The following is a 17,567-nucleotide window of genomic DNA, read 5'->3' as shown; positions in this document are numbered from 1 at the left end:
CTTGCTTTGGTCCAGTGGTCAGAACCTTCATGGAATAGTATGATAAATTGTATCTCGGGTCTTTCAGATGGTTAATTTTTCAATTTCCTAGCTATGAAAACTTTGTTAAATCTTAATTTAAGGACTGAGTCAAACATTTCACACTTTTTTTCATTCCTTCAAAATGTACTTGTGTATTTTGAAGAAATGTACACATATAACTGTATTTATTTTTTCAAAATTTTAGTCAATTTTGTAATTAAAATACCCTAATATTATGTGTGATATGGACATTGTATGACTGATTTAGTACAAATAATAAACTAATATAATCCTATTATTTTATATAAATATTTCAATTAACAATTTCTACTTTTGTATATGAAGTAAGTAAGAACAAGAGCCTAAAAATATTCTGTCAAAACTTTTAAGTTTGGAGCCTGTTTTGCCCTTCTCCTAATCCATATCTCACAGCAAGAACTGAGTAAGTGCCCTGGTGATTTTAGCCAGCGCTAAAACCCACCACATTAGTTAAATCATATATCCTTTATACAAAACCAAATTCAACCCCCCCCCCCAATCAAATTACTGAAGAATCTAAGAATCATGACCCTGTGATGATCCTATTTTTTCAGCAACCTTGCTCTGCATTTGTAATAGATATTCAATATTTATGTACTCAGAATAACAGTGAGATTAAATTTTACCTAAATACATTTTTTTCTGTACCAAACCAGAAAACTCAGCCTTCTAATTTCCTACATGGCCATTTCAAAATGCTCTTCAGAGTCTACCCTGGTCTTGACAATCTTTCCAGACTTGTACCTTCTCTGAAAAGTCTCACAAGCTCTTCTCCTTGGTCCCACAAGAACTCTTTTTAGTCTATACAAAGATATAAAGTTCCCCAAGCTTACTTTGATGAGGAATGAGAGAATTATTTCCAAAGAAAAGGAGGATGGCACACAGTACTTGAACTTTTCTGAATTTTTTCACTCAGTAATATATGCTGGAGTCCTGAATATTCGCAATATATACCTGAGGCAAAAGAAATTACTCCTTGCTGAAGTTTTTAATCACAAAAGTGATTAAATTTCTTGCAAGATCTTTAAATCTTTTCATAATGCAGTAGTAGTTGGCCTTTCAGTCTGTACTATGCATTTCTACAGAAGGATAGTTATTATTCCATTCAGCCCGTGTTTTCTCCATTGAGACAAGGACACTCATGTGGCACTATATTAGGAATGGCGAAGCAGTATGACACTGACTCCCTTAGCTTGATTGTCCAAGAGAGCAAAGTTTATTATTCTTAATCTTCTTTTATACACATGTTCAAGAAGGTCCAAGAGGTGAAACTCTCATTGGTCATTAAAGGTACACATCACCATCATTGGTTAAGTGGAACATCACCCCTTGACTAAACAACACCTGCAAATTTTTGTCCTTTACCAAGGACTGTCTGGATTCCTTCTTATGCTTTCCCAGGTCAGAGTGAGAAGCCTCTATGACTTCATTTCACACAGGCTCTGTTCCCTGCTTGCTTTTTGCATTTAGTAATCACACAGTCATGTGTCATTCATAGGTTGTCTTTCAACCTATGCTATGTACAATATTGAATGTACATATGGGTGCTATTGTTTAGTTTGAAATTCAAGTGTATTTCCACTCTTAGAATAGTGCAGTTCACAAAATACACAAAACCTGCAGGGTGTTTATAAAGAAGGAATTAATTTGAGGAATACATGGAACAATCAATCACTGTGTTCCTCATGATTTTTGTATTCAACCTTGGTACATGAAATAGAATTTTCTTCTGTTTCACTTCTGAGTTTGGTTTGCCGTTAATGTCCCACAGCTCATTTTGTTGTATTTGGAGCACAGGTTATCTTTACGCAGCACAGCCAAAGGTATTATTACAATTTTTTGCTTTTTGTAAGGTGTAATAACCTTATAAATCTTCCTCAGGAAGAGGAATTAATAGAAATGGAGTAAGAATGCAATCTCTCCACTAGCTCCATATAAATTCACAGAGATTTTTTGTCATGCCATGACTAAGTGCAGAAAATTCATCACTAGGTCTTCATTACCAGTGCTTTGATTCTCTGATTACACCAACCCACACTTCCCATGACTAGCAGCACAGTAGTATGCTTTTCATGCATAAAGTAGGCTCTTTAAGTATCCAGGTCCTTGAGCATTTGTCTAGAGAATAAAAAGGAAAGCAGAGTTTCAGTCCTCTTCAGTCTTCATTATTCTCTTTCATCACCACCTCTGTAATGGGAATGAGGCAAGAAAGGTGGTACAACATAGATAGATCCAGCTGTCAAGGAGTTTGGAAGTGTTTTCCACTGGCAGAACATAGAATAATTATTGACATTACAGTGAAAAAGAAACTGATACCTTAAGTTTAAGCTTTCATATTTTTCATATTCTGTGCTGCCTAGGTGTGTAGTTTTGAGCTTCATATTAAGTGTTAGTAAGCTCTCTTCACAGAGCAGGGAGACAAAACAATTCCTTTTCTAGCTTGATATCAGGGACAATCATTAAAAGTTTCAGGCCCAAAAGCATAGACAGTGGTGGATTGAAGAGAGAAAACAAGAAGGATGGACCTTCATAACCTGAAGCTGTAATTGGACAAACCTGTTATGCAGATGGACCAAAACTTATAAAAATGTAGAGACCTCGTGACTAGTCATCCATTTTTGTGACCATTTTTAGGTTTATCTTGGGTGTAGCCCTGGCCATGCTCTTGTACTACTCAAGGTGTATCCTTTAAGGCCTTTCAAGAAATACCTACTTTATTCTTAACTCTCTCTAGCCTCTGTTCTAGGTCAGCCTTCTCAAAGTATCAAAACTATATAATAAAAGTAATTGTCAATAATACAGAAAGCTAAAAACCTCATGGTTCAGGATTAATTATCTGCCTTCTACTTATGCTTTATTTTAGCTGTGTCACTGAAGCTTGTATGCACAGCACTCTAGATCCATTTACCTATGTCAACTTTAGGCACCAGTACAAATTGTACCAGGTACACATAACAGTACCTGTTATGACAAGTCCATGACAGGCAAAATGGCTTTAAATTGAAATATTAGTGCAAATTTACAATGGTAAATTCTGTATTTTACATTCTTGTACATTGCAAATATTTATTTAAGACATGTAAAAAAATAATACTTCAGATTTATACTGCTTTTGATCACTTTAAGATCACTTTTCCTATCATTTAAATGTAATCATTTCCCATCACTACACAATTTTCCAGATTAATGAACTATCCAGGACAACAACTTTATTTTGCACTGATTCGGGCACTTAATAATGCACTGCTTTGCACACATTTTTTAAACCTGATTTATTCTTTTTCATATCACATTCTCTTAAAAAACCAAAATGATGAAGTACTTTCTTTTCAAGAAATGTGGCAACTTGCTTTCCTAGTTATTCTTTCTACACCAGGTTCTTGTGATAAATACCTCTAACAAGCTGTCAGGTATTATGGTTACCAATAATGAATTCAAGCATACAACCTACTAATTTTGAACTTCTTTTTTTAATAAGGAAGCATACCCCCACCCCCCCCCCACCCCCCCCCCCCGCCCAGGGAAATTGTCCCCAAGTGATACAGCTATTACACACTGAATGATTTATCCTTCCATAGATTTAAAGTAAGTTTGACATTTTAGAAATAAATTTTTAGGCTGGATGAGAATATCTTAAAATATTTACCAGACAAATTTTCATTTGTTACCTGATGGTGAAAGTGCTGCTTATGAGACAGGACAGGATTGTAAGTGCTGCTCATCTTAAGTTCCCACTTTTATGTAAAATACATCTAAATCATCCCATACATTTATATTCCCCCCAAAAACTAGCCTGAAATATCAAAATATTTATGCAAATCTAATGATAATGAAAAAGAGGGCTATACATCTGTATTTAAGAGTTAATTGATGTTTGTCACAGAGAAAAAAAAGCCAAGGAGAAGATCTATAAGAAAGGGTATCATAATAGAAAAACACCTATCTTGAGTGCACAGCATGACTGACTATGATTCTTTAACAACTTGATTCACAGAAGCAGATTTCATTAGTTTTATAATCACAAATAACACACATATTTTTAATAATGAGGTGTCAATGTGTGGAAGAAGAGGTTTACAGACCATTATTCTTTCAGACATTTTCATGGCATATACCAAGTGCAGAGAAATATGAGAACTGCCTATTAAGAGTCATTTTAACTTATTCAAGCACTTCTGGATACAGAGAACTAAAGGCTGGTTTCTCAAAAGGCTATAGCACAGAAGTACTGACATATTTTACCAATTACACTAAACACAAAATCTATTATGGTCATTTGGAAAAAAAAAAGAAGGAAGAGTACTCTCTATTTCAGTCAAATATCAAAAACCTAATTCTAATCTCTATTCTCTATTCTCATGTTCCCTATCTATAACATGAAGGAGACCTCAAATTCTCCAAAGGCTCTGACCCTAGATCAGTTTTAAACACAGACATAATGTCTAGCTGGCCCTTATCCTTCAGTACTTCTCTGCTCTCATGACAGAGGCATGAACACTTCCAAACTGAAGACAAGAACAGTAAGAGCAAGATAAACAATTTTACAGCCACATTAATTAGGAACAATATGCTCCTGAGATCCCAAAGTGCTTTTGAGTTTGCATGACCTATGAAAGAAAAGTCTGCTGTCCTATACAACACAGATCCAGTGAGCTTAATCTACAAGAACACTATCATTCATACCCATGTGCTGCTACTAATTAACACACTGCTTTTTTCCCAGAGGTAATAATTTTTGGCAATGATTGTTTCTTTCTGTAAAACAGTTATTAAGGAATCAACAATCATAATTTTAAGAGTAGGGATGAGATATCCAGTTTTATAATTATCTTCTGCTTTCCAAAATTGTATTTTAATTTCAATTACATATAGAAAGATTACTAATTTTTGGCTTCAGCCTGTGCACTAAGACTGAATACAAACAACTGCCATATACAAATTATAAATTTGCTATGAGTTAGAAATTCCTATTTTTATTTCAGTTTTGGAATGAAAGGAGGACATTGAAGTGTCCTTTCCTTCCTTTCACTGAAATTACAGATTTCTTTAGATCTATCTATTGTATCAGTTGAATTCAGGAGCAAAATGCAGCACTGGAGATGAAAATTACTAGGACAGTTGTTAATCACTGTAAATCTTGACGGTATTTTAATGTTTGAATCTATTGACTCAAAACACATTTCATCTTTTTTTTCCTCCTGCTTTCTCTGAAACTGCCCTTCTCATGTTGCAAGACTGGAATATTCCCTATGGCCTATTTTCAAATTCATTGATCCATTTTGGCAATTTTGATTTGGGTGTCCTGGATTATTTTATAGTTTTTATATAATTTTTTTTCCATTGAAAGAAACCATGATAAGCAAGCTCCAAATTACTGTTTAGCGCTGTATTACCACAAACTCATTATCAGTGCCTGACAGGTAAATGATCCTATGAATTAGCACCCCCATTTATTTTAAATGCAAATCCATCTTCATTGTAGATTTGTTGTGCAGACATAATCCATTTGTCAAGTGATAGAATTTTGTTACTCAGTAAAACGTAGCGGCTTCCCAACTGAGAAAACAATTTATTGACATCAGAAACAGCCTTAGAATTATCCTCAAAATTTGTCCTAATCTTCCAATGATTTTAAATTCCTACTTAGTTTCAGTATGAAGCCCTTTTGGACAAACTTTCGAAGATGTTAAAAAATCCCCACCCAAGACAGAAATCATACCTTGGTACTTGTCACTTGAAATGGAACTTTGGAGCTCTTTGTATTTGAGGAATTCAGCTTATCAGGGGGTTTTGAAGAGATTAGATTCATTGTTGGAGGCTGATTGCGCAGAACAGAAGACAAGCAAAGCTGCACAGTCTCCTTCAGAGCTTTCAGCTGTGACTCCTGGGGAAAATTAGAAACTATCAGTTCTCTAAGATGTACTATGATGAACACAACTGCTTACTTTCTCCACCTGTATTAAAGCAAACAGGAGTAGCTGCTGCTTTTTCTTACTGATGGAAGGAAGTAAGACTGTCTAAAGCAGTATTCTTCTGTGATTAGGTTACCGTACATTAGACACCAAACTGCCTAGGAAGTCACTGCATGCTCTTCTCATCCCTTCATGCAGTTTTATCCACATTGATTATTGCAAATAATACTTAAATTTAATCTTTTTCTGAGAAGAAAAATGCAAATTACAAAATATCCTGCAGTGTTCAGCCTTTTATGTATAATATCTACAGAGAACTCATAAGTATTGCAAGACCAGACTTGGCATGGAATTTTGTCTATAACATTTCAAATAATTTGTATTTTTCCACATTACAGATAGATTTTAATCCAAGTAAGATGGCTTCTCTCATGAGCATACTATACTTCTGCGTCATAGTAAAAAAATTAGATATTTTTAACAGTTAAGCATATATTTATCCAGACCCACTACTGCCCATTAGACCAAAATAAAACTTCTAAGTGGTGACACACTTGCAACTCATGTTAGAACATTTGTATTTTACTCCCAGAAACATAGATAGATATACAAATGGAAATAGAAGTCTGTAATTGAAGTAAGCGGAGAGAGCAAGAACAATGAGATAAATACAGAAGTGAGGAAATCATATTTTAAATCTTTGTTTCATCAAAGCAAGACACATGTCAGATGTTAGCCATTGCATAAATTCTTACACCCACTTCAAGGGGAGTTAGCAGCATTTGACATTTAAAAAAACACCTAGGTTTTTTTTCTTTTTATTAAAAATACACCTGTAAATACAGAATATGCTCACGTTTCAGTCATCAAAGATTTTTTAAAGGTACATAAATCAAGGTATACCATGGCAAAAGCTGGTGGAAAATGTATGTATATATGGTGGAAAACGTGTATGTATCATTGCACACTATATATCAAGTATGTGAAATGTTACATATAAAATACGAAAGTATTTCATAGTCCTATTAATCCTAAGCAATGGCATACTGTTGTAGTTGATAGCTTGAAATGTATCTCTTCCCATCTTTTAGTTGTGATTTCCCCCCCAGCTTCTCTTTCTCCTAATCGTTTACCTGGAGTCAAGTTCCCATGGTTACTGAAGTTTTTCTCCTCAGTTCCACAGCGAGAGGCTGGATAGAGTAAAGAGAAGACCCTGCTGGCATTTCCAGCTGCTCGAAGTTTCTTTAGCCCAGGAAAGCACGGGGTTGGGAGAAGAGAACCCTTCTTTCCAACACAGAAGTTTGTAACTCTGTTTTTCCTGTCCCAGAATGCCTCTGAGCTATGGAAGCTGGGAGGGCATGCTTACCTTGCCTTCCCTTTCTTTCCCCCCTGTGTTGCCGGGAAACCAAGCCCCCCCCCTCTCCCCCTCTGTCCCTCTGTGGAGAATACTCCTACACCTTTGTGAGCATTTGAAGAAGTTGGTGTCTGTTATTTCTTATCTTGGTGTGTGTAACCTTGATTTGTAGAAAGTTTGTAAAATGTACTGAGAAAAAGAATTGGTTCTCTGTCTGATGTTCCCTCCCTCCGAGAAACCCTGTTAAAAGAGACCCCCAGACCCCAAATCCTTTGTCTCTCGTCCTTTGGATTCCCCTTCACAGAAATAAACTGTGGAATGCAAACCAGAGAGAGAGTCCCTCCCTGATTTCTTTACTCGCTCTATAGACTTGAATTCTTGAAGAAAATCAGTGAACCCCACAAACATATGCTGGCTCGAAACCTGAGTGAAGAGAAACCTCATCACTGAGCTAGCTGGGCCACACTCGAGAAGATCGAGTCATACAGCATATTTTAGTTTATTTTCTTAGCAAATACTTTTGAGAACATGACAAATATTCTGTTTTACCTCAGATAAACTTTCCCTGAACTGAAAGCAGGGAATGTATCACATAACTGGAAAAACCTTAGTGTTTCTTAAAAAAACAAACAAAGCCAGTTAGTAGAGTGTATTTCAACAGTAGGATAAAAATTAGCCATAGAAAGGGAGGGGAGGGGAGGGGAGGGGAGGGGAGGGGAGGGGAGGGGAGGGGAGGGGAGGGGAGGGGAGGGGAGGGGAGGGGAGGGGAGGGGAGGGGAGGGGAGGCGAGGCGAGGCGAGGCGAGGCGAGGCGAGGCGAGGCGAGGCGAGGCGAGGAAAGGCAAGGAAAGGCAAGGAAAGGCAAGGAAAGGCAAGGAAAGGCAAGGAAAGGCAAGGAAAGATATCATCACCCATGGATTCAGTTATGAGATTTGATTGTTGCAATTTAAATGTCCTTTGGTAAAAGTGTTATTCACAGTCTTGTTTCCTCGGAGATGAGGGAAAGCCCACAAAACATAGAATTCAATGTTTAGGCTTATGCGGGAGCACCCAGGGTACCTCTCTTGAGGGAGCAGTTTGCACTCTCTGGTGCGACATTGTGGATAATGCACAGTCATCTGATGGAAGGTCCCAGAAAAGAGTCTGCGGACACTTTGGGCATCTTTGACAGTTTATTACACCTTCTAAGACATGATGGCTTCCTCTCACATCAGTGTAGTTGAGCCAGTTATGCCCCATCAGAAGGGAAGAATACCCTCAAGCCTCTAAGTAAATATCCCATGTGAATGTGAGTGTCCCCATACTTTCCACGGGGAGAGGAGTTTTACAGCTGAGCCAATTATGTAAGGGAGGACGTTGGCACAATAAAAATCACTATCCTACTTCCACGGGGTTTGCTTCTTGTCAGGCCCTTCCCTTATCTGGCCCAAAGCCCAGTTTGTAGTCTCTTGGTGGTGGGTGCTCACCCCCCTTATGTCTTATGTGGATCAGAGGTTTTGCCATCACACACCCAGAAACTCTCCTCTCTACCTCAGTCTGGGGGCGTAAACCCAGTCCCAGGAAAACACCCTGCTAATAGCCCAAAGGGCCTATTGTTTTGAGTCATTAACCATTAATATTTTAGTCTCCCGCAGAATGAAATTTGCTTGCAAACAGAGAAAATTGAATGTCTTTTGCTTAAGATGTGTGTAGCCAGATGATATATCTCTAAACTAATGACAGAGTAAAAGGGAAAAGATTACTTTATCCCTTTGATTCAGGGACCCTTTATTTTCTAATTGACAAGAGAAGATACTAGCATACTTCTTCTCATGTAACATGTCTTTAATATGAATTTTCCAAGTTAGTGACTGTACAGACAGCATAAATCACCATTTGTTATGGTTAAATGGGCAGAGGTAGCAGACTGTCTAATTTTGCATGACGATATGGACTTAGTCAATCCAGTCCTATATGACCTGTAGTGCTTCCTACAGATCACACCAATCTGAAATCACTTTCCTCTCATCCAGAAATTTCTCTGAATAATTTTTCATCATCTCAGCTCTCAATCCTGCCATCCAGTGCTCATTCTGCCTTGGCTGCAGCCATTCCAATTTTGCCATTCCAAAGGTAAAAGAAGAACAAGTAAATTTGTTTTCATCCTATGGCTAGCATAATTCAGTATTGACTTTGTTAATAGTTGGCAGCTTACTCCAATGCCTAACCACTTCTGCAGCGAAAATAAAATTTCTAATTTCTAATCTGAACCTCCCCTGGCAGAATTTAAGGTTATTTCCTCTCATCCTTTCATTTGAGACATGGCAGAAGAAACCAATCCCTGCCTAATGACGGCTTCCTTTCAGACAGCTGTAGAGAGCAAAGATTATGAGCCTTCTCTTCTTTAGACTAAACAACACCAGTTCCCTCAGATGCTCCTCAGAAGACATGCTTTCTAGTCCCTTCACCTGCTTTGTTGCCCTTCTCTGAACTCACTCCAGCACTAAAATGTAATTTTTTAAGCGAACGGCCTAAAACTGAACACTGTGAGATGTGGCCTTACAGGCGGACAACCACTTTCCTAGTCCTACTGGCTACACTATTCTTGATATTTGGGGCCTGGTAATGCCAAATTTGTAAGCATTCTAAGGGTCCATGATGGGAAATAGAAAAGTGCTCTAGTGTAAATGAACTTATGAGAGACACTAAGTCTATTGTCAGCACAAATTATGATTAAATAAACATCTAAATGTACTAAAAATCAGTGTAAATTTTTTTCATCTGTTTTATTTTCTAATTTGACCATCCTCTTCTTAAATAACTTTGCAGATGTGCTTAATTTCATGTACCATAATTAGCTCCACTGATTTCAGTAGCATCACTCCCAGATACAATTCAGATGCAATTTAGTATGCATCTAAATAACTGCAAGGCTTTCATTTGTTTTTGTCAAATTACACCAAAACAACCACAGCTGATAGAGGTAAACATGCTTATATTACATTTCACTTCTTACTTTGTCAAGGGCTGCATTTTCCAATTTGTCTTTTGCAACTGATAGTTTTTGCTCCAGATCTGTTAGCTGTTGTGCCTGTGGGAATCAAGAAAAAAAGCTGATGCAATCTGCAATGCATTTTTTTCATGCGAGTGGGGAAAGAATATAAATTTTACAGGTAATATATATAGGTTGGGTCATATTTCCTTTTCCTGAGGGGAAAAAAAATATGGTCAAATGTGCACCATTGATGTAAATGCAAGTTTATAAAAATTCAATGTCAATAACAAAATTAATTCTGTACTATAAAATATTTAATATTATGCCATAATATCCTTCTGGAAAATTCAAGGCATTCAAATTCTTTTAATTATTTTGTTTATTTGACTTGTGAGTACAATTTGAACATTATTTTGTAGTTTTAAACATTGAGATGCCAACATTAAGGTAATATGGCCTAAAAAGACAAATTAGAAAACACCCAAACATTCTTGCATGCCTTATGAAAATATACTATCTACTAGTATACAAGGAGGTAACTCCAGATTTTTTTTCCTCCATTTCTTTTCCTGAAAATATAAAAGGGAAATTCACAAGAATGGCTAGCTATGCAACTGCATAGTGGGAAAGCATTTTGGGAGACTTATGTTTGAAGTCAGGATCAGGCAAGTGGCCTGCACCCTGAGTGGAAGGACTTCTGGCTCTATATATGTCATGGATGGAGTGCAGGGTTTCAAAATATGCTTTTAAATGTCTGTAAATAAAGATAATTATTTTCTGTCTCCTTCCATAGGAGGAGATTGCTTGAAGGAAATACATTCTCTGCAAGAATTTTCTTTTTCAGGGAAACAGGAGGTCCCAGATTCGTGCGATTGTCAGCCTTGTCATTAATAACACAGTACATGCAACCAAAATGAATAAGGATTCTTTTGCTGTTGTACTTGCAAAAAAACCAGCCTAGTCATTGTTTTCCTTGTTTGAAAAGGGAGCCATAGAGAAGGACACTGGACTAGTCAGTTATCTTTTCTCTCTGAAATTCTGATTAAGTAAATATACATTTTGTACATGCAGAATAATTGGATAAAATTCTCATTTCTTGGATAAAGAGCAACACATTTTTATTTCAACCCAATATTTGTAAGTACATTTCCCCTCAACACCATCCTCTGCTTCCTGTTTTCTGGAGCTGAACCCCAGCCAGAGATTTTTTTCTTGACACACTTTTCAAGATCACCTGCACTCTGCTGATTCTAGTGTAGCTTAATGGATAGCTACACTACATAAATGCTGTTTAGCGTAAATCCTATAAAAGTGGTTAACCTGGTCTCTGCTGGGGTAATGACAGTCCTTCCAGCACATGTCATAGATGAGGTGATGAGTTTAGGCAAGCCTATAGTCCTCAGCAGACAGCTAATGTGATGTTTATTAGCATTAGGCATTGGTTGTACTGCCAAATTAAATGTTAAAAGCCTGGAATTTTCAGTTCCCAACTCACGTAAAGAACTACTTAGTTGCATTTTAAAACAGGATTAAGCATTTATCTTCAGATTTATCACCATAGTCACAGTTCCATAAGTCAAAACCAAACTTGCTTCAAAGCGGAAGTCAGCTGTTTGTTCAGGTGTGGCAAAGTCTCTTGTGAATTGCAGTCCATAATTTCCACCGCATCACATTTCTTACAGCTAATAACAGTCTCTGTCATAATATACATAATACACCATTGGTGTCCTTTAGTCTGGCAACAGAGAATCCACTACAGAAATAATCCTTCCATTTTAGCAGTTTGCAGAATTTAAGTGGACTTATCACTGGTTTACTAGAGAAAAAAAATTACTAAGAAACAAGAAATTGCTAGAATTCAGTAACTTTTTTGGTTTTTTCCTAAATACGGGATACAATATCACTCACAATAAACATGGCCACAGACAATATTTGAAAGACTGAACATTGACCCTATGTGATGCAGAGACACTTACCATAAAACTAAACCAAGGAATTTCTCACATTATTGACATTTTTATATTGTTACTTATTATTTTACAGTACAGCTATACAAATTAATACATTCCCAAATAAAGAGAAACAAGATTTGAAAAACTGTATAATGTATAATATAGATATAATATGTTTAACTGTATAATTTGAATTGCCACTAAGAAGGATATTACACATGACAAATGTGAGGCTAGGATGGCATCTCTGATAGTGTGCATTGCTGAAGAATTAAAATCAGATGGAAGATGGTGAGGCCCATACAACTAGGCAACATCACCCTTCAGCCCCATCAGTGTTACAGTGTAAATCAGCGGAAAACCACAACTACAGTTATGAATTAGAGGGTGTCTGGTTTCCTTCAACACATGTATTAGATAGGCATCTGAAAATCTGGGTAGTTGATGGAAAGCAGGTAATGGTGGTTAGAAGTGACTACCATTTTCTTCCTTGCAGGGAAATGTCTGGTGCTATATAACACACTGAACACAATGAAACTGCTTCCATATCAAAAATCAAGTTGGAGGAAAAGTACTTAAGTTCTTTAATAGATATCTTCTGTGACAAAGAATTACTATGTTGTAATAATACTGTTCACATATGGGAAAACATTTGTGGTTTATGGTGAAAAGTTATTCTTCCAAAGAACAGGTTTCAAATATATTAGTGAAGGTCTTCTGAATACATCATTTACCAAGACTTTTTTCTCATTTTTTATAATATTTTTATATGTTGGTAGTCTAAATTTTTTTGTAATGTTCATGTATATTTATTTCATTTCACAGAATATTGAGCAAATAGCTCAGTGATATCAATCCAAATGATACCAAGTAAGAATAAAATTCTGGCATTAAAAATGTGTTTTGATGAACTATTCACTTGAAAGCAGTGGTAGTTATTTACATCTTAGTACCAAATCTGCTGAATAATCAGATTCTTTTTCTGAAAACTTTTGTCTCTCAAGGCTAAATTCATATTGCAATAGTTTCATTGCTGCTGCAAATTAGAAGGTTTTTAGGAGCCTAAGTGAACTAACACAGCTTTGATCTTTGATACTGAAGAAAATAAAAGGACAGACACCAATAGGACTACAGAAGCCAAATTCTAATAAGCTGCAAAGAGTCTTTAAAAAGACTAGCCTGGAAGAATTTAAAAAGCATTAAATTTCTTTTAGGTATTCTTATAGAATGAGGTGTTTGACAGGAAGCACTGAGATAAACAGAAGCCCTCCAATGCCTAAAGGATGCCTACAGGAAATCTGGAAAGGGACTTTTTACGAGGACATGGAGTGATAAGACAAGAGGTTTTAATCTGAAAGAGGATAGGTTTAGATTTGATATTAGGAAGAAATGTACTTTCTGTTCTTTTCTTTACTGTAAGGGTGTTGAGGCATTGCCCCTGGCTGCCCAGAGAAGCTGTGTATGCTCCATCACTGGAAGTGTTCAAAGTCAGGTTGGATGGGGATTTGAGCAACCTGGTCCAGTGGAAAGTGTCACTGCCCATGCTGGAGGGAGTTGAAACTAGATGATGTTTAAGGTCCCTTCAAACAAAAAACATTCCCTTTCTGTGAAAAACATCTTACTTCATTCTCTGAGAGTGTTCACTGAGAAATTACTGCCAGTGAAGTACACTTTTCTAACTCACTTAAATGAATATACTTACCTTTACTTATTATGAATCACATCAGGCTAACATATTAGCCTACATATCTTTGGAATAATGACTTTGAATGTTCAAGTATTTACAAATAGCATATTAACTAATATTGAGATGTTCATATTCCTCAAAGTCACTTGAAAGCAACTAGACAGGGGTGAGATGAGTTTTGTTATCAGAAAAAATGGTGGCTAGAAGCATTATGCTTCTCACTTCCTTAATCACATTAGAAAAAATAAAAAAATCCATTAGTATTTTTTGTACCATTGCAGAGGCTATGTCTTTTGCTTGTTCTAGAAAATGAATTTTTTCAATTATCTTTCTTGGGGCAAACATAACCAGTCATATAAAAGGAATAAATTACTGTTGGATTATGTATTGTTGGTGACATTGCTGTACATTATAAATGAGCTCCAAATACAGCTTCTGTAAGTGCTCTTCTGGGTATTTTACCCTGAAAATTTGAGCCTAACATCCTTCTCCTTCCTAAACCTAGCTAGTCTATAGGCTTTTCAACTGACCTCTCCCCCTGTAAGTCCTCCCATTTATTCTTGGAAGTCAGACAAAACCTTCAGTGTCTCATCTTGGAGGTGAATTACTAAACTTTTCTGAAGGTACAGTCCAACAAAAGCAGGCTGTGACTCTATTTCTGTGTATGACTTATAACTAATCGAAAAAAAAAAAAAAAGTATTTTCTCCAGAGAAGTGCCAGAGACAGGACCTCTTTGAATAATCCAGCACTGCTGTGGGTCAGAGAAGGCCACTGCGACCTTTCAGTTGTATATGATCCCTAATATGTTCAGTGTTAATAGTGTGATACAAAGTCACACAATATTACAAGCCCAGTGTTACAAGTACAGGCCAAGTGGATAATGCAGCCAGACAACTGTACAGATCGCTACTACAAATACTACATGCTTATTAGCACAGCCAAAAGAGGGTTTTAACAGGCATTTAACCTTTTGTTCCCCCAGAAACTTTATACAGCATGGCAATATGGAATAGAAAATAAATAGTGTTCCTTCTTGCTACTATTGGTGCTGATATATTTTGTGGTTTAAAATAAACTCATAATTGTTCAAAAGCCTTAAGAAAAAGGACTTAGTCAATTTCCCTTCATTTCCTTATGCAAAATTTCAAAGGTTAGTTAGTTTGGTTTTTTTCCCCAGAAAAGTCTAGGTTGTGTCTTCACGCTAGAAGGATTCCTCAGATGTGCAGAGATAAACATAGTCATGTTTGGGTTCTCTTTATTTCAAGGCACAATAAATTAGAATTTTATTTGGTTATTTCTAAACTTTTAAGAACTGTTGGAGTCTGAAACACAGAGTGTGTGCCCTTGTTTCTGATGCTTAGCTCTGAAATCTAGAAGAACACTGAATTTCATATAATATGAAATTTATAAGCATGTTTTCATGGTGATACATGAAAACAACTGTTAAAGTTAGATAGAAAAGCTAAAAGTGTGGGTGTGTAGATTAGAGAGTTTTTTAAGTCACTGGGTGAAAAAGAGTTTAAACTAGTTTAGAGAGCAGAAGACAAGATGGAGGATTTAGAATGTTGTTTTTTTTCCTTCTTTCTTCTTCATGTTCTGCTTCTAGAGGTTTTTGGGTAATAGTAAGTGATTGGATAGAAAATGTTGCAGTGCAGTACACAGGTGATGGGTCATTGGATCATTAAGAAAAATAATGTATGTGTCTATTGTTAATTGGATAGGAAAAAGTATAAAGATAAAAGAACTGTGCAGTTCAGGGCCATTTTGAGCCGTCAGAGCAGAAATGTGCTGGGTTACTGTAAATTATACTTGTGCAGAAAGTCTGGAGAGACCTACCAAGTTTTGTGATAACATTCTAATAAACACAAGAAACAAGATCCTAATGAGCTTTGGAGTTTTTGTCCTGACCTGGAGAACTGAAATAAGTGGGACTCCCTGTGAGGCAGTATCCAGAAGGAGCCCAGCTCAGAGGAGCCTGGGAAATCTAGGAGTGAAGAGAAGTGCAATAAAAGCACAGCAAAATCAAGAGAGAAAAAAGAAACAGTATTAAAAAAGTTATAAAGAACATGTTTTATTTCATGCAAAGGATTGCTGTTTATTAAGGATGACATTATCACTTGCTGCTTAGAGTTAATTAGAAAATGTGATTGTAATATTTAAAATACTTGTTAAATAGAATGAATATTCTCAACTCTGTTTCATCTCTGCACAGGCCTTAAATAAATGTTTAAGAAAAAATATCTTTACAACTTTTATACTTTATTATATTTCTAATGAGGACATGTTTTACAATTGAAAACCACATAATTCTAACCTTGGATAAAATATTCAATAAACACAATTCTGCTGTGCTTATTCTGTAAGTATTATTTGCATCTTAGAAAAACAGAGACTTGTTTTTCTAAATTGCACTGTTTACTGTAGCATAAGGTGTTGAATGTAAATGAGAATAAGACTTTTTGGATGCTATTGCATTTATTCAGGCATGCAGCAAAACCCAGATATTCAGTGGCATCTGAATTAGATTTCAAGCATTTACAAACAGAAGAAAATTAATTTAAAAATACATTTCTGCAAAGTCATACAGCTTGCACATTTTATTAATGCTTATTACTGCTTTAATGCTAATATCTCTCATTTTTAATTATTCTGGATGTACATTAAAACAGGAAATAAGTCCTTTGTAGTTTTTATTAGCTGAAATTTTACCTTTCTTTTTCCAATCCTCATATAAAAGTTGTTACAATGAATGGAAACCTGCAGTTTGCCAGGGTTCCAGTACTCAGCTTTTAACTAATGGAAAATTACTATTTTTCCTGCAGAAACACATTCAGAAAATGTGCACACAGAGTCACATCACTCACCTTTGGGCCTGGTCTGCCACTTAGTTCCCATGGGGGAATTTTATTTCTTTAGATCAGGTCAGAGCACCGTATATTTTAGCATGAGTTGTACTTTACAATAGATAACCCATCCAAATGATCACAACAACCTGCTGCTGTTTCTTTTTTAAGTCAATTTTCTTTTAAAACTTATCTTGTTTATTTTAATAGTAAGAGAACAAGCACTGAGAGAGTAAGCATTTTATAATTCATGCAAGGCATACCAGTTGTGCACTACACCTCTGTCAGCAGTGTGCTAGAAACATTTATTTAACTTTTTCTTCAGAGATTAGCTTACAACTCGATCAAAGCTTCAGCTTTTTGGTTTTGGTTGGAATGTTTTGGGTTTTTTTATAGGATTTGACCATTTCAGATAATAGTATAATTCAGCCAGGAAAATATGAAACAAAGGAAATAAAACCACTTCACTAGCAATATAATTTAAAAGTGTTTCTAAAGAGTTAAGTTCTTAAAACTTCCCATTTCGAAATGTTCTGCTGCTAAGAAAGTAAAAGCTAAACCATGCAATGACAGTATTCACTAACACCATCATATTCATTATTGCAAAATGCCTCCAAATCAGCAATAATGAGCAACACAGAAATTAAAAAAAAAAACTCTACCAAAATGTCAAACTTTATTGTATTTATTTTGAGGACTTCATGCTGCAGATAGTCATGTAGATGTCTCTGAATTTGCTGTCAGGAATATCCTTAGAAGCAGGATCAAAACTTTACAACTACCTG

The 17,567-nt window shown here is 36.1% G+C and overlaps 1 protein-coding gene across 2 annotated transcripts in view; it reads right to left on the bottom strand.

Annotated features, from left to right (window-relative positions):
* The window catches only part of LUZP2 (leucine zipper protein 2), a 195,547-nt gene that overhangs the window by 26,376 nt on the left and 151,604 nt on the right, over nucleotides 1-17,567 (bottom strand). The window contains exons 8-9 of one of the 2 annotated variants that reach the window (XM_058843627.1): nucleotides 10,321-10,395; nucleotides 5,780-5,944 (exon numbers count right to left, since the gene is read on the bottom strand). In XM_058843627.1, the coding sequence (XP_058699610.1) occupies nucleotides 5,780-5,944; nucleotides 10,321-10,395 (240 nt within the window). The remainder of the gene's footprint in view (nucleotides 1-5,779; nucleotides 5,945-10,320; nucleotides 10,396-17,567) is intronic. The other variant, XM_058843636.1, reaches the window with a different exon arrangement.

The sequence above is a fragment of the Poecile atricapillus genome, chromosome 1 (genome assembly GCF_030490865.1).
Source record: "Poecile atricapillus isolate bPoeAtr1 chromosome 1, bPoeAtr1.hap1, whole genome shotgun sequence".
In the NCBI taxonomy this organism is placed as follows: Eukaryota; Metazoa; Chordata; class Aves; order Passeriformes; family Paridae; genus Poecile; species Poecile atricapillus.
Note: the sequence above shows the minus strand (reverse complement) of the source record. Positions and strands in the feature narration are given on the sequence as shown.